This window comes from Microplitis demolitor, chromosome 8, assembly GCF_026212275.2.
Source record: "Microplitis demolitor isolate Queensland-Clemson2020A chromosome 8, iyMicDemo2.1a, whole genome shotgun sequence".
NCBI lineage: Eukaryota > Metazoa > Arthropoda > Insecta > Hymenoptera > Braconidae > Microplitis > Microplitis demolitor.
This window is the reverse complement of record NC_068552.1, coordinates 2,966,768-2,984,818: the sequence shown is the minus strand read 5'-3', so window position 1 is coordinate 2,984,818 and position 18,051 is coordinate 2,966,768. Positions and strand designations below refer to the sequence as shown.

Below are 18,051 nucleotides of genomic sequence, written 5' to 3'. Positions count from 1 at the left end.
TTTTAAAGCAGAAAAATTTTTTGTTGTAATACTCAGTTACGGTTCGTAAAAAAGAATGAGGTAAATTGATCATCCCGGATAGTGCTGCCAATTTTAGAATTTTTAGTAAAAAACTTTTTTAATACAATCGGGACCCATTTCACCTCAGAGTATACTTTTTCTAATTCTGAGTAAAATAATAAACCTTTCAAAAAAATTTTTTTTTACAAACTTAAATTAGTCATACTGTGCGGGCTGATCAACTCACCCCATCCTTTTCTACAGAATCTAATTATAAGTAAAAAAAAATCCACGGATGTTAAAATTGTTACCATTTTAACACCACTATTTTTTACGGTGGTCATAATAAATAAGTTAATTTTTGACTTAAAAGATAACCTAAAATAAAATAAAAATTTCTAGTAAATAGGATAGATACCAAAGTGTAATTTAAGTTAGTGTTAATTGTTCTTTAATTTACAAACGCTTGTTCAGCTGATTCTCAAGAGAGTAGCGTTAGTAGTTGTCTCTTATTCTCCTTGATCACCTTTTCACTTGATTGGATTGAAATCTCAGCTTTCAAGTATTAGACTAACAGACCTGATAAAAAAAGTAATGCTCAAAATTTAACATTTTGATCTTTGCTGAAATGAACAAGTACAAATGGTTTTTTTCAGATTTGATGTGGTAAAATAAAATAAAAGAAAGATCTGGATGTATATATATGTGTAGCATATAGGAACTAGTAGCATTGTCACAAGAATAAGGTGAAGAGAGCGACCCCCCGGGATTTTTCCCGCGCAGATCACCCGCTTGTCGATAATGTCCTTTCACCTTACAAACCAGAGGGTCTCATGGGTGTTCATGTCGAGAGTTGAAGAACACACGGCCCCCCATCCACAGTCTGGTACCCCCTGTAGAGTTGACGTCGACTTCTTGACTCTCTTTACTCTACTGTCCAGTCTCGCGGAAATATCGATACTCTCGTCTGGAAAAAATAGCAAACCGTGAATACCGAAACAAGGGATTTCTCTGGTGCTCTCGTAATATACTAAATTTAAAATTCGCGCACCCTTGGTGGCAACACCGTGTGTGGGAACCAATTGGGATTTAAGAATCTCAAGTGTGGCTTAAGCCGATCTTGACATGTTGAATGACCGTGTTAGTATACTCAGTATAACAGCCACATATATGTGATATACTTTGTACCATACCGTCATACAGAACTACATGCAGAGTACGTTAAAGATTTGCTTTTGCGCTTTATCTACGTCAAGTAGCATGGATTGTACAAAAGCCCTGGGCATGAATATTTTAGACCTCTACACCTTCCACGTAAGTATTAAACAATGTGCCATCGAGTACGCGTCAATGGATTTACAAGTACTTGTCGGTCCCACCGTTACATAGACATATATATAATATATTTGGATGTATGAACTACTGTGCTCAGGTTTTATGAAATTTTTTTAAATTTATAACCGTCGTTCCTCAACATTCATTTAAGTACTTGAATCAATTGGTTCAAGCTATTGTTACCACGTCATTGTTTCAGTAACAATGCTAATAAATCAATATATATTATATATTTTAATGACATGAATTATATATTATAATTATCAAGTGAAATCGCTATAACCCGAGTCAAAAAAATAACTTGATTTTGGCGGGATTTTAGAAAAGGAAAATACAGAAAGTCAAGTTTAAGGTCTTTTTTTGATAAATGGAAAACATGGTTTAGTATATGAGAACACATTTGGTTTTGAGTAGCTTTTAACTAAGTACACTATAAAAAATTCCCATTAAATTTTACTATGGGTGCATTGTAACCCCGGACCATAAGAAAACTGATACAAAATTTACAAGTGTCCCATAGTAAACGTATGTGCATAGGTCCCAATTGTGTCGTCTGCGCATACCATTTACTATGGGATACTTGTAAATTTTGTACCAGTTTTCTTATGGTCCGATGTTACAATTCGCCCATAGTAAAATTTGTTGAAAATTTTTCACAGTGTATTTAGTACTAATTTACGCCAACTACAAAGTAAAACCAAGTGTGTAGTCAAAATTTACACACTTGCCAAATAACATTGAAACGCCACGAGCAATCTATAGATATTTAATACACCGTGAAACGTGTTTTAAATGACTACAAAAAACTATAGTTTCGCTTATGGCCTTAAACATAGAACGCATTTAATATGTGTTAAAATAATACGTTTGTAACACACTTGGTTTTAGAGAGTATTCAAAATCTCCCTTAGCTAGGCCTTATTACCCACTGGTCCCACTGAAGAAATCTTTTTGGTTTTTTGATTTTAGATGAAGCAGTCATGAGTTATCCTAACCACCCCATGGAGACTTTTTTGGGGTGACTCGTCTCTCCCCTCTACCACTGGCTTATTTTTCAATATTTTTCTATGAAAATTTAACAGAATATTCTTGAAATGATGCTTAATAATGTCACAAATTTTGAAAATTTTTACAAAGAAGGTACTCTAAAAAAAAAATCACAATATTCTCTTTTTTCGTATCTCAGATCCTTTTCCCCCTTCAAATCACATTGTTTTGGATTTTTGACTCAGTTAACTTAAATTTGTAAAATCCAAGTCAACGTGACTTTAATTTGACTTAAAGACTTAAATTTCTAAGTCAAAAAAGTTATATTAAAGTTAAAAAAACAAAATGTAGCCAAAAGCGTCAAAAAAGTCAAAATCAAGTAACTTTTTTGACCCGGGAATTTTGATAATATTTCATAATGATTCTCACAAATTATTATTTCATCAAAAATTCTGTTTCAATAAAATAATATTTACTGTGTTAACAATTGATGCTAAATGTATTATATTTTATATCATCTGGTATTTTATTATTTGTTATTGATAAAAATTCAATAGATTCCGGTCAGCGGACAGACAATTTGATGATGACACGATAGCCAGCAATATTTAAGTTGGCTTGTGGCAGTTAGAGCAAGCAAGTACGCAACTCTGTCTATGTCTGCCTGGCTGGCACCCTCGAAGCAATTTACTTAACAGGGTTACCGACGCGTTCGCGCATCAACGGGCAGCGGGTCTCATGGAAGGAGTAAAGTCAGCGAAAGCGGGGAGTCACAAAGGTGGAGCAGTTTGGGCGCGGTCTTGTTTGTACCAGGAGCAAGAATAGGCGGAGTTCGCTTCCCACCATTGACTTCCGATCTTTCTCTCTCTCACTCTTTCTCTCTTTATATGATACATATATACTATCTGACACACACATGCACACACCCACATATGTATATATATATGTATAAAAATACATAAAAAATTAGGGTCCCGTTGTTCGTAAATTACAGAGTAAAAGCGTGCAATGATGCCACCACCGAGACTCACACGTTGGTAAGACTTCCGCGCCTAAGTATAAATCGAATGAATCTGAGCCTGCGCTTAAGATTTTTTTATCTCATAACAGCAATTTTTCCATTCGGTATAACAAATTATTCGTACCTTATAAAAATAATAAATTCTTCATAGAAAACAAAAAAATATATGAGACGTTGTTATTAAAACCTGATATTTTATTCCGAATTTAAAATTTTAGGGCTTAAATTACATTATAAAACGGCGTAAGATTTCTTAACGTAATCGCTATACGTTAAGATGCAGGTATGGAGCGACGTAGGTAGTCATGGTTACGTGGGGTGACATTAAAATAGCTGCAACAAGGGTAAGGACACAAACAGGTGCATGTAAACTCTCTTCTTACAGTGTGAGCAATGAATATTCCCGTAGCATGGATATATACATATATTCTGTTGATTTGTACCAAGGGGCGCCACATTGCAATTACTACGCGAATAGTCAAGTGTCAATATCTCGTTCTATTATCCCAATTGGAATGCTTTTGATGCTTAGAAGAGCCTTGTACTCGCATCTTGTTTCATTTTCCTGGCAATTTTGTATTTCTGCCTTACATATATACTAACATGTATATATCTCAAATACTATGTATATATATATACAGTGACAATTAAAAATTATATATATTTTTAACATTTTAAGAGTAACGTATATGGAAAAAAATTTTGGCTCGAAATTCCCGAGTCAAAAAAGAAATTCTTGTTTCATCCTGAATAGCCTCAATTCTTATGATGTTTTATTTGCTGCTCAGAAAGTAACTCTAGTACTAAAAATCCTCAATGATAACTATGAGGTCTAAATGTAAATAATTTATCGATTTTAAATTATAAGTGAGACCTCAAAATCATCAACGAATCGAAAGTTATATGTCGGAGTTTGAAAAATTTTAGATAGAAAAAGGAGGGGAGAGAATATGTCGTATGAGACTTTTAAGGTCCAAATGTGGATAAAATTATTCCTTTATGCTTTGAGTATTTTGAGGCTCTAATCCAGGTTATGTTCTTCCAGTTTAGTCCTCAAAGTGGTAAAATTCGTCGTAACTACTTCTTTGAGGACTGAACTAGGATAAATTTCTGCACGGAGAGAAAAGAATAGTAATGATTACTATGCTACATAGTAACCGGACTCATTTTTTGTAAAATGGTAAATAATGCTATGTAGAATAGGACTCATTAGCACTTTTCTGGTAATGATTACTATGTTACATTAAAACAACTAAAATGGTAAAAATCGCTATCTAGCATGAGAATCAGGGCTATGTAGAATGCTACTCAGTCCCATGCTGGAATAGCTGTCGTTACAGTTTAATAAGTGAGACAAGGAAGTTAACATGCGCGGACGTTTGCGCAGTAACCTGCGTGTATGTGCATGCCTGTATATGTGCGATGTATATTATTAAATTTTTTAATTTATTTAATTATTATTTATCTGTTATCAAAAAATGATACTTCTTTTTGAGCGATATCTTCAGTATTTCAATAGATTAATTCAATTTCTACATATATCTATTTATAGTAACCTGAGTTGTTTGTTTAGTCATAACCTTATTTACTAAAAATGAAATAAATAAAACATGGTAAACGTTACTAGGTACCATTGTAGTGATGTCCACTTACATAGTTCTCTCGTCAATGTAGAATAGTAATCATTCCTATGCTAGCATAGCCACCATTACTATGTAGAATGGGGAGGATTACTCTGCCCCGTGACTCTCGACGCTAAAAAATCCTCGTTTCTATGTAACATAGTAATGGTTACCATTCTACATAGGGATTAGAACTATTTCTTTCTCTCCGTGTTGTCAATCTTAAATTTCTAAATTAATCCTCGAAAACCTCATTGAGAACTTCTAGACTTAAATCCGAATTTGTTTTTTGGCTTGGGAACCTTCCAATTTTTATTATGTCGATGTCATGCAAACTTGAAACAGGAAGTTGAGTCGTGAATAGATTATTATGCCCCGGGTCAAAAATAAAACTTGATTTATACCAAGTCAAAACTTAGAGCAGTTTTTCGTAAAGATATGAAATACATTGAGTTTTCATCTTGGTTTAGACTTAATTGGCTTACTTAGTCAGGATTTAAGACAAAAGATTCAAAACCAAGTTGAAATTGACTTGGTTCAGGCTTATTCGACTCAAATTATTAGATGAAAAAGTCAAAACTAAGGTGAATGACTATCGTGCTCGGAGTGAAGACGAAAAAGTTGGAAAAAGCTCTAAAAATTGACAAAAATGAAATTTAAGTCGAAAAAGTCGAGATCTTATCGGAAAATCGGCAAATCGACAACTTCAAAAGGAAATAAGGTGAAGCGAACTTAACTCTGGGCACTATAATTATTATTGTAAGTCTCTAGAAAATTTTTATTTTCGTCTATAATTCATAATTAAGACAAATAATATTCCCTACAATTTATCAACAAGTTTCAAGTGTATAATAATTTTTTGGTGACTCAATTTCTGTTTTAAGTTTGATCGACAGTATAATAGAAATGCTGCTTTTTAAAATTAACGTACCCGAAATCAAAAAGTTATGTTATTGTATACAGCATTGAGGGTCGCAAACATTAGCATTTGTGCACAAGTATACACTACTCATGAAGAAATACTCCATGGCTCTATTCTGAAACTCCTTCTGACTAGCATCTTAGATCGTTCAACATCAGACCAACCCCATAATTTCGTCTTGCGTATTCATGGATGTAAAGCAAGGGTGCGTGTCTAAGTTGTTTCTCACCCTCTATGAATTTACAATGATGACGTTCAAGATGAAAATGCTGAGAGAGGTTAGGCTCTACAATACTCTAAAACAATCTACCCATTGATTTATTAAAGATTTTTTTTCTCTCAAATTTTATTATGACATCTCTTATATTTATTGTTCGCTATAACTATTAATACACGCATTCATGTTTTTTTAGTAAAATTTTTGAAGAATCGTGAGAAGAGTATGGGTCAGTTGGAAAAAAAAAATTGAAAAAATATATATTTATATATAAATGTGGTAAATGTATATATAGATATAAAGAGAGGTGGGAAAAAAGATAATCGTATCAAACGACGACAAATCTAAAGTACTCGAAGCCGTAGGTTATGGGTAGTGTGCCACGTGCTGCTGTCACCAGCATGTATTATATTATACAGCAATGCCAGCCGGAATAGGTGTAGATATAAGCAGGGCACGGCAGTTAATAAATATGATAATGGTGGGCTCGAGAACGCGTTACGAATGAAGAGAACCAAGGGTGCGATAGGATACGTGTATAAGAGTGACCACCAGAAGCATCGTCGGTGACCTGTCATTGTCAGGCACACCCTCGTATGTCACCCTCAATGTATATGTGTAGCCACACACACATATATATTTCCTGCAGTTATTTTCTGCTACAGCTGGACTTCTGATGCTGGTGGATTTCCGGCGATCCATTTCCAGAGTAGTATATATATATATATGACATAAATCTAGAGAGTGTTAGTATATTAAAGTATGGAACCAAGAAAACGACGCAAAAATATATCTACTGAAGGTTTACTACAAAGGTATAAGCTGAGAAAAAAAATGCTTTCAATAAAAAATATTGTTAATTAAAAAATTCAGTTGAGGAATGATTATTAATGAATATATTTTTGTCTAGAGAATTCTTTGTTGCTCAAAAAAATTGTTTTATGCTGCAAAACACATTGTTTTAGCTGAAAAAATTTTTCCACGACCCATATGGATTCTGGAAAAAAAAATGGTAATTTTTTGTCTCGCGGTGTTTCTCATGTTTGCGCAATAGTTGGAGCTCTAAAAAAAATTTTGAGGAAAATGCATCGAAACCAGAGATTTCAAGCTATAAAATGCTTTTTTTGAATCTTGATACGATTACTTTTCACAAAGTTACAGCTTTGCTCTCTAAACATGCGCATTAGTGAAAATAAGTGAGTATTCACTTACTCATGTTTAGAGAGTGCAAAAATCACTAAAAAATTTCTAAAATTTTTCTGTTCCTTTAATTTTTTGCGTTAGTGTATATTTTGTGATTGAAAATTATTTTCATTATTCGGAATTGATACACGGAGAAATTATTCTTGTCTGATATGATACTTCCTAAATCTGAAACAGTGACTATTCACCATTATCCAAGTGGTATAGGTGTAAAATAGTGCATATACGCTGTTTTTCAGTAGTTTTCACTATTTCAGATTTACAGAGCATGGAATCATGGAAAGCCGGACCATGTTGGCCACCTGACGGAACACATAAAAATTTTCCTATGGTCATAGTGATTTCCCCATCTGTTTATTACGACTTCCGTGAGGTTGTCAATATAGTCCGGCTTTATAGTGACACAATAGCATTTTAAACTAAAATATTTCCTCTGTAAAAATAAATATAAGCATTTTTTTTATGAGAAATGTATTTATTCGTTATATATTTAATTAGAGGAAGGGGGTAGAATGAGCCCCTAAAATTTAAGAGGCCCATTTTTCCCCCTTTTCCCTATTAGGGGTAAGTGGGACAAAATGGACCCCTTGGGCAAAATGGGTTAAAATTTATATTACATATAAGCCCTCATTTCTTAAAAGGCTCATTTGCCCCCCTCCTCACCCCTCCCCCTATTCAATATAATTTTTGAGTTAAGAAATTATATTATATATTATTTACCTTCTTTTGATCAGTGATTTTTGCATTGATTGTATTTTTGTGAACAGTAAAAAATTTGAGAAGTGAACGCGGATTAAATCTGGAGTAAATGAGTATTTATTTAATTCCCTCGGAGTAAAATTTACTCCGAAGGGAAGTTTGTTTTAATTTTAAAACTCGAAATCGGAGCGAATCCGGATTTAAATAAAATTCATAATTACTCCGCATTCACTCCCGATTTTTTACAGTGTAAAAGATAAATTTTAATGCTAAATAAAAATTACAAAAAATATATGTGTATAGAATTATATAAAAGAAATTGTTTTATTTTTTAATACAAATAAGTAATAAACAATTAAATAATAATAAACAGATTAAACTTATATATATAATAAAATAAAAAAATTTTAGTAATTGATAGATGGCATGTTTTTGAAGTTCATATATATCTATAGATATGTATGCTGTTGAATTCAGAAGATCGGCTTACCTTTTGGTATAATCGCAATCGTACTTTAACAGGGGAGTTGATAATATTTGCCAGGGGTTTCCATGGTACTATCAAAGTAACCAAGAGGCTTTTTGTACTGCTCACAATCGTCAATATATATATATATATATATATATATATATATATATATATATATATATATATATATATATATAAATATATATATAAAAACTCGCAAAATGTAATGAAACATTCTAAGTTTTATTGGCATTGTTCGAGTCTGTTCAATCAATAATACGCATCAGAATTCAAATATATATTTCATTATAATCCTCAAAATAATTAAAGTATAATGATAAACTGTGAATAAATTTAAAAAAATAAAATTACTAACTTTATACCACAATTTTTTTTTATCCGTATTAGTATTATTTTTATTAATATCTCTTTTTTTAAATTATTTACAAAACTTTATAATAATAATATTAATAATAATTTCTACTAGTTTCATTTTCACCCTCACATTCTCTACCCACTATTATTAATTATTATTTTTCTTTAATTATTTATTAATTCTCTTCTTTGTTTTAATTGTTATATTAATATATATTTTTCTAACATACTTGTATAACACCGCGTCATATCATCAAATCTTAAAAATTCGTTGGTACGTCGAGAACAATCCCCAGCCACTATATTCTCGAGTGGGACGAGGGTTTTTATATATTTACATGTCTTATTTTATTCATCACTATATTTAAAAAAAAATAATAATAATAATTATAATATTAATAATAATAATAAAAATTTCCATGCGCCCGGTATTTTTTACTGCACAAATGAGGTCCTAAGAAAAAATATTTTTAAAATAAAAATAAAAACATTTTTTCTATTCCGAATGTACATAAATGTATATTCGAATCCCTTCGTACCTCATGTGTGCAGTCGTTTAATTATTTTTTAACCCCATCAATACTTCAACTTTATATGACACTTTTCTTTTACAAGCTAATTTTACTTATATACACAATCGTATAATCACCAATTGAAGTACACAATTTAAAAAAACGTTTTATTGTGGACATTTTTAATGACGTCAATTATATTAACATCATTCTATTGTCATCCCAACAAGAGATTAAACATCGGGTGTTTTCGGTTTTTACCCCCACTCTGGATGCTTTATGTGTTATATGTTCTCCCACTTTTCTCCACGCATGCGCAGGTTATGAATGTTTGGTAGTGGGGGTACTTTCCGAGGTCTAATCTCTTACTGGGACCACAAATTATTTTTTTTTTTCTCTATAAGAAAACACTTTTTCATCTAATACATGAGTCACTCATCGATAAAAGTCTTCACTGACGCTATAAATGTTTATTTTCTATATATATATATTTTTAAAAAAATTTGTCCAATCGCAATCCAAATTGTCTTTATTTTTTAAAACCTATTATATCACTGCCATTGATTAATGATTAATCATTTTACAAAGTCTGATACTTTCAAATTTGAATAGTAAAAATTATTAAACTTTCACTGGTTTTTAATTTTTTTTACAAATGTTTTGAATTTTAAATTTTCGTTCTAATATACAATAATATATTATATATATACTGAAAGATATTGAAAATACACAATTTTAATAAATATAAAATTGGCAATTGGCGAATTATATTTACGGGCTGTCATCAGGAATAGCATACCAGGCAGCCGGATCCGCGGCGAGGGCCCAGGGGCCTGCGACGGAGGGATTGGCGTAGGCCGCGGCCCCCGCCGCGGATGGCGCGCACTACCAGGCTCTACCCTGCAATGGTAAGTAAGCCCCACATTGAGCTTGTTGTTGCTGTTGCATGCCTTGCTGGGCGCCAGCCCTTGTATAAGAACAATGCTGAAGACTTTGGCTAGAAGACATTACATGACTAACACCAACTACTGAATGATGGGATACACTTGCGCCATGGTGAGTACCATGGGGACTCGAAGCTGCTGTCATGTGCGGAGCCGGACTTGCCAACGCTGCACTAGGTCCACCCCGGCTGCCTTCATTTCCACCCCCACCACCACTACCACATGGTTTTCCATCTTTTACCAGGACTGGGACTGCTACCCGACGGGGCGAACTCGCACTCTGAAATCATAATAATTATATATTTTTTTTTAATATATTATATTTTAAATGTCTACAATATAATTTACATAAAATTAATTTTATATTAAGAGATACAATATCCATGAAAGTATAAATGTTATTTTTTATGTAACTCATGCCGAAGAATACGCTGCAACATTCGTTGTCGAAAGCACCTTCCACTCCATGCGTTAATATACTATTTTTTTCTGTCTAAATTATAGTTCATTACGTACCAAGGGAGAAAAATAGAACATTACAGCCCTTGTGTGTAATTACCCACCTGAACCGAAGAGTTAAATTTCAATGACAGTTTTTTCAAAGTAAAAAAAAATAGTATCTTACACATCATGAGGAAACGGTATTATACTCGAGTGTGGGTTTGGTGGCGCGAGCAAAACAAGTGTTGCCAACACACGAGAATATAATACTCGATGTCACTAGATGCATACAATAATTTATGGAATGAATCCACGAAGAGAAACGTCGTTAAATGTCTAAAGTCAACGTCATGCAGTCAGAATTATTAAAATAATTAACTTTATTGTTGTTAAAAAATATTTATATCATTATATATCATGAAATTAATACTTTGTTTGATATTATTCACTTGAAAAAACTTAACTCAATGAAAAAAAGTCATCTTTGATTTTACGTTGCATCAATTAATAGGAATATGTGAGGTTATAAAATTCAGCTGACGTTTCCTTCGTCTGCGCATGCGCGTATTGATTAATTTAATGCGCATGCGCAGTCTAGAGATTTTGATAATGTGAATAAGACAAATAAATTCAAAGGCTGACTTTGAAGGGAATGAAATTTCCTATAAAATTCCCATACACATTTTTGGTGTGCATTGATTGGTTTACGTTCTGCAAGCCAATAAACGTCAATTTGATACAAAAAATGACTTCCTCAGCGGACATCAGTAAAACAGCTGGAATTACAGCTAAGTTACTATGGGCACTTTTGAAGAACACCAAATACCCTACAATTTGCGACCAAAACCGCGTCGATATCATAAAACGCAGCTGAGTATTGAAGAGTTAAAAAAAAAAGTAAATTAATTTACGTGTATTTTAAATGGGAAATTTTGGAAATCAAATGGAAAGTACTTAGGATTGGAATTAAGAGCTCAAATTTGGCAGGAATTTTTGTTTTAGCATAAAAAACAATATTTTGCTTGATGAGCAACAAAAAAAATACTTTCGCCGGAAACGAAGCACCCTAATCTATATATATATATATGTAAAAAGTGCGTTTGTCATATTTTTCACGAACAATGTGGATATTCTTCGCGATATTTATTCTTTGTAGTGTCATTTCTAACCAATCAGAGACGCGCTTTCTTACCATAAGTTGCAAAAAATAATTTTTTGCCGCAAGAAAAATTTTTCATTATAAAATGAAAACAAAAATTTTCTTAGAACTGCAATAAATTTTTTCTCGTTTCAAGAAAGTATCGTTTTCACAGTGCATACATCTCAACTTTCTGCCCTTGTAGTGTAATATACAGTCAGACCTTGTTATAAGACTGCATTGCTGTCATTTTTATAAATCCGGTATCGTGATAGTCCGCGAGAGAAAGTAATAGTCTTATAACGAGGTCCTACTGCACTATTTTGCACCAATAAATCTTTTTTTTTCTGTGTAATTCAAACTTGTAAATAACCAAGAAAATCATTTTAAATTTCAAGGAAAATATTCTGCAGACAATAAAAATAAAAAATGACCGATATTGGTTTTGAAGATCGCAGCAATAAATTGTAACAAGAAATAGATATGAATAAAAATATTGAATAGGACGTATAGTGCCGTAAAAAATCAGTAGGCTATTTCGAAAAGTTGGTTTCAGAACAGTGAGTGACGTCAAGCAAAAATAAAACGGTTGGCTGACAGTAGAACGTTCTCGTGTGCCAAGCAAACAAAACGTGGGCGCGCATGTACATAAATCTATACCTAAGGAGAAACGATACAACATATATGTATATAAGCGACATAGTGAAATTTTTATTCAAGGAGACGAATCATCTCATTAAGAATAAATACAGGTGGCTACCGTCATACAAGACCACCTTGTAATTTCTTTTTCTCAGTCTTTGTCTATCATGCTTATATTTTCTTACTCATTTCTCTCTTTTTTTAAAAATTTTTTTTTTTTTTCCCAGCATAAACCAGAGAATTGCCGCACGTCCGTTAGCCCCATACCCAGTGGTATGCCAAACAGAAGCCCAAGCACGCTAACATCGTCTGTACCTGTGGAACCCGGTGGACCACTCAGCTGTATCAACATCGAGTACATGACATTCCTCTTCGATCTCTTCGCTCCCGCTGCGCTCTAATAACAACTCTGTTTACTGATGTGAGCTGAATGTGACGATGCCACGATGACCATTTTATGCTTATTCTCACATTATTTATACACGTACATGTATTTGATTATCCATCAATTATATATTTCGACATCTTGTATTATTATTTATTAATTTTTTATTCTTCTTGAGCTCATATATTTTAAGTGGAACTTTTTTTTTTTTTTTACATATATTTATATTACTTATATATGTATACTTGAAATCGCGAGCGTTAAATATCTTTTAAAATATTTGAATATTTTATTTTTAAGTAAATAAATTTTTTTTTGTATTTGCATTAGACAAGAAAAAAAAATATGAAATACATGACATACGCGTTTATGTTGAAATTCAGTGATTTTACTGCCACTTAAACAGCCGATATATGAATGGGTGGAATAAGAGAGTAGTCGCATGTATGATTTAAAGGAGAAGAAATAAGTGCATAAGCATAGCAATGTACTTGAAGTTGACAGATTGATGATTGCGTTAAATGCATGACGGTCCGCGCGCGTCACGCGTCATGCCACTTTAGTCACTTGAACGCGTGTTAAACGATATCCGGCGAAAATGACCATGGTCTATAGGTTGAGTGATAAGTATCAATGTATATGTATAGGGCTTATTTTGCGTGAAAATTTATTAATTAAGTACGAGGTTAAAATATAATGATGAGGAGACTGGGGCAGAATGAGACACTACAATGTAAAAAATTTTTGGACGGTGTAAAAATTTCGTGTTAAAATTACACCAAATGTTGTGTTAAATTTGGGTGGTGTAAAGGAAAAATTTTTACACCGTCAAGGGTGTGAATGTGTAATTTATGATGATTTTGCATTTAGAAAAATAATAGTCAAAATATTTAAATGTTCGAAATACTCAATTTAGTATTTGCAGAAAATTTAATATCGTTGTTAATTAAGTACACGGACAGAAGATTATGGGGATAGTTCCCATAATTTTATGAAATTCATTTCTATACCAGTATAGGAATTACAACCATAAGTTATGGGAGTAATTCCTATAATTATAAGAATAGTTCCTATAATTATGGGAATGCTACCAATACCATTACAGGAATGGTTACTATAATTAATAGGATTTCCTATAATATTATGGGAATCATTCCCATAATATATAGGAACTATTACTATAAATTATAGGATCGATTCCCATAAATTATAGGAAACATTCCTATGACATTATAGTAATGGTTCCCATTATAGTATGGGAACAATTCCCATAATATCGTAGGAATGGTTCCTATAATTATGGAAATGCTACCCATACCATTATAGGAATGGTTACTATAATTTATAGGATTTCCTATAATATTATGGGGATCATTCCCATAATATATAGAAACTATTCCTATAGATTATAGGATCGATTCCCATAAATTATAGGAACCATTCCTATGACATTATAGGAATGGTTTCCATAAATTATAGGAACCATTCCTATGACATTATAGGAATGGTTTCCATAATATTGTAGGAATGGTTCCTATAATGCAATTGGAATATTTCCTATATCATTATGGGAATGATTCCCATAAGATTATGGAAACCATTCCCATAATGGTATGGGAACTGTAGCCAACTATTATAGGGATGGTTCTTATATATTATGGGAATTATCCCTGTAATAGTATGGGTCGATTCCCATTCCATAATTAAAACCATTCTCATAATGCTATGGAAATAGCTACTATACCAATATGGAAACCATTTCCAAAATATTATTCTTTGGTATGGGAACTATTCCTATACCATTATGGGAATAGTTCCTATAATGGCATGGGAATTGTACCCATTCTATTACAGGGATAATTCCTATAATATATAGGAACCATCCCTATAATAGTATAGCTACAGTTCTCATACCATTATGGGAATGGTTCCCATATTATTATGAGAATGGTCTCCATAATATTATGGAAATGGTTCCCATATTGTTATAGGAACTATTCCTATACCATTATGGGAATGGTTACTGTAACGCATAGGAACCATCCTTATAATAGTATGACTACAGTTCCCATACCATTATGGAAATGGTTCCCCTACCATTATGGGAATGGTTCCCCTAACATTATGGGAATGGTTCCCCTACCATTATGGGAATGGTTCCTGTAATACATAGGAACCATCCTTATAATAGTATGACTACAGTTCCCATACCATTATGGGAATAGTTCCCATAATATTATGGGAATGGTCCCCATATTGGTATAGGAACTATTCCCATTATATTATGAGAATTGTTTCCATAATATATAAAAACCATCCCTATAATAGTATGGCTAGAGTTCCTAAACCATTATGGGAACCATTCCCATAAATTATAGGAACACTTTCCATAATTTCCTTCCCGTGTAGTTAAAAATATTCAATGATCATTTGTCGCTCATTAATCAAAATTATAACGAGTAACACACTGTTGAGAAGTGCTTGGTTAATGTTTTTTGTAGAAAAGAATGGGAAATGCTTATCAGTCTTGATATTGCGGCAAATTTAAAATTTTCAGTCAAAATAATTTTTTTTTAAATCATCGCCTCTTTTTCCTCAGAGAACTCTTATTATTTTTCATCAAATTAGATAATATACCCAGGATAAAAAAAAAAAAATTTCATTGAAAATTTTAAATTGGCCATCTGAGCTGATAAATTTGAAACAATATTCTTTTTAAAAATTGCAATGGGCCATTTTTAAACAAAGAATAATTTTTTTCTATTTTTAATAATTGCGTCTCATTTTACTCCGGTCTCCTCAGTAAATATATGAGTGCAAATAAATAAGCTCTTACGAAATTATTTAATTAGCCAGAATTTAAAACAAAAATATTTTATTTGAACTTTTTTAAACCGCAGCTATATTTTAAAATGAATGAATTAAAAAATATTATATGCAATTTTTTCTCAGATGTTATTTAAAGGTAAAAAAATATATTAATGAGAAAATTCAAGCTTTATCGCCAGGTGCTGAACGTGACTGTACCTACGGCAAGATGGCGACTGAAGGCTCTCGACGGAGGCTGTTTCCTCACCCTCTTCATCCCCCTCGCAACAACTCGCAGCTCTTTCTCTCTTTCCCTCATCTCTGTACGTTAAGTTACGTTCGTTCGTTCACTCGCTTGCCTCTAGGTACTTGAGATTTTTTTACCTCCTGCAAGTACGTGAAGAGCAAGAGGGAGAGTCGGACGGAATAAAAAGGAAAAAAATAAAAATAAATAAAAGAACGGAGAAAAAAAAAAATTGTAAATCTGAGCACGGCAAACTAGTATACGTCGTCATCGATCGCTGTTAGCACACGATCGTACTACCTCGTGTGTTATTTTTCATTTTCATATTTTTTCTATTAATAAAAATAATAAACGCATGAAATTATGAAAAATTTGAAATAAGAAAAAATTATTTCAATTATTAAATATGCGATCTCTATGATGGAATTAATGTATTAAGGGAAAGGGATGAATACAGAATAATTGATCGATACTACTTCTCGATGTATATTAAATCGGTATATATAGGCATAATTAACTTCATGCATAATTAAATTGAATTTCATTTACATATAACTGATATCAAAGAGGGAAACTTGATATACGATAAGGGCACTTGACCAAACTTATTTGCAGCTTTGAGATGTATACTTGGCTTTTAAAATTTGTGAGCACAAAAATAAGTGAATGGACTTTGAGAAAAAGTTGTTTCGAAAGCATAAATTTTATGTAAAGTAAAAGCTCCAATTATTGACAGGGGTCCAATTATTGATACCCTATCTTATTTTAAGACATATTTAATTACCTAATATTGATAAAAATCGTATACATTTATAAACAATCTTTATAATTAAAAAATTGAAAAAATTATTGTTAATGAAAAATACCAAATATTTATTAATAAAAAAAATTAAATTTATTGGTGTCTTTCAAAACGGTCGTGAGCGTCAATTTTCTTAACTATTCCGGTTAGAAAAGCAGTCTTTTAAAACGATGATTTTTAATTATTTTTTTTATCTAATCACATCAACTTTTTTTCTTAAAAACGAATAAAATATCAAAAATTAACAATATGATATATTTACAGTAAATTTTATGATTTTTAATTTTAAAATAGTGGATGTCAATAATTAGTACGTAATATTGAAGTTGTATCTCATATTGACAGATTAGTAGACAGCACCATAACGTCTTTTTTTTAAACATAAGTCTGTTGCAAACCCTATAATGACAATTCCGGCGAACCCACGCTGTCATATATTTACTATTGAATTGTTATAAATAAAGTGATTAATCGATTTTAATTTTCGTTTGATTAAAAAATATTTCGAATAGTTTGGTGATTAAAATTCGTCCAATTAATTGAATAATAATTAATAAATTAGAAATTATTTAGAGACTTTATTTCTTACATTTAGTTCTACAGATTAATGACGCATGCGCATTATGGGTGTCAATAATTGGAGCAACAGCATGTCAATAATTAGATCAGTCGAGTTTTTAACCTGTCAATAATTGCTGTATCCTGGTTATTTATTTCATCACTTGAAATTAATTAGTAAATCTAATTTATTATAATCAAAAAGCATGAATTTGACTAATTAAAAGATTAATTAATGTTAAAATCAAAAGTCAATAATATTAATCATTAAAGGTTAGTAAATAAAAATACATATGTATATTTGCTAATTGTTTTGATACATGGATTTTCTTTTAATGATTTTAATTTTCGTCGATGGTCGGTATATTTTTTCCAGAGTTTCACTTTGGTATGAAATGTATATATTGCTTCATATATATAAAGTTAAGTGTAGATATGTTTTGGAAGGAACCGCTATAAAACATAACCTATACAGGGTTAATTTATATAAATTAATTAGAATATAGCAGCTATCTGATTTTTAAAAATATATTAATTTAAAAAATTTTTTCGTTGTTTATTTAATATCAGAACTCTAATATTATTTTTGTCGTATGACAACTGTCTCTCTTTTTCTGTCCCCTTTGCTGATGGAAATAGGCTTTTTGAAGCGGCTTAGGGATTTTAATCGTTTTCATAGATTATTAAGGGCATCTTCAGTTTAAATATGTCCTTTTTATTGCACGAT

At 31.8% G+C, this 18,051-nt stretch overlaps 1 protein-coding gene across 1 annotated transcript in view; it reads right to left on the bottom strand.

Moving 5' to 3' along the window:
* Positions 1 to 10,222: 10,222 nt before the first annotated feature.
* Positions 10,223 to 18,051, bottom strand: part of LOC103574513 (homeobox protein Nkx-2.4) — a 33,914-nt gene continuing 26,085 nt past the window's right edge. Inside the window, exon 4 of the mRNA XM_008553974.1 lies at positions 10,223 to 10,586. Coding sequence (XP_008552196.1) covers positions 10,248 to 10,586 — 339 coding nt within the window. The 3' untranslated portion in view covers positions 10,223 to 10,247. The remainder of the gene's footprint in view (positions 10,587 to 18,051) is intronic.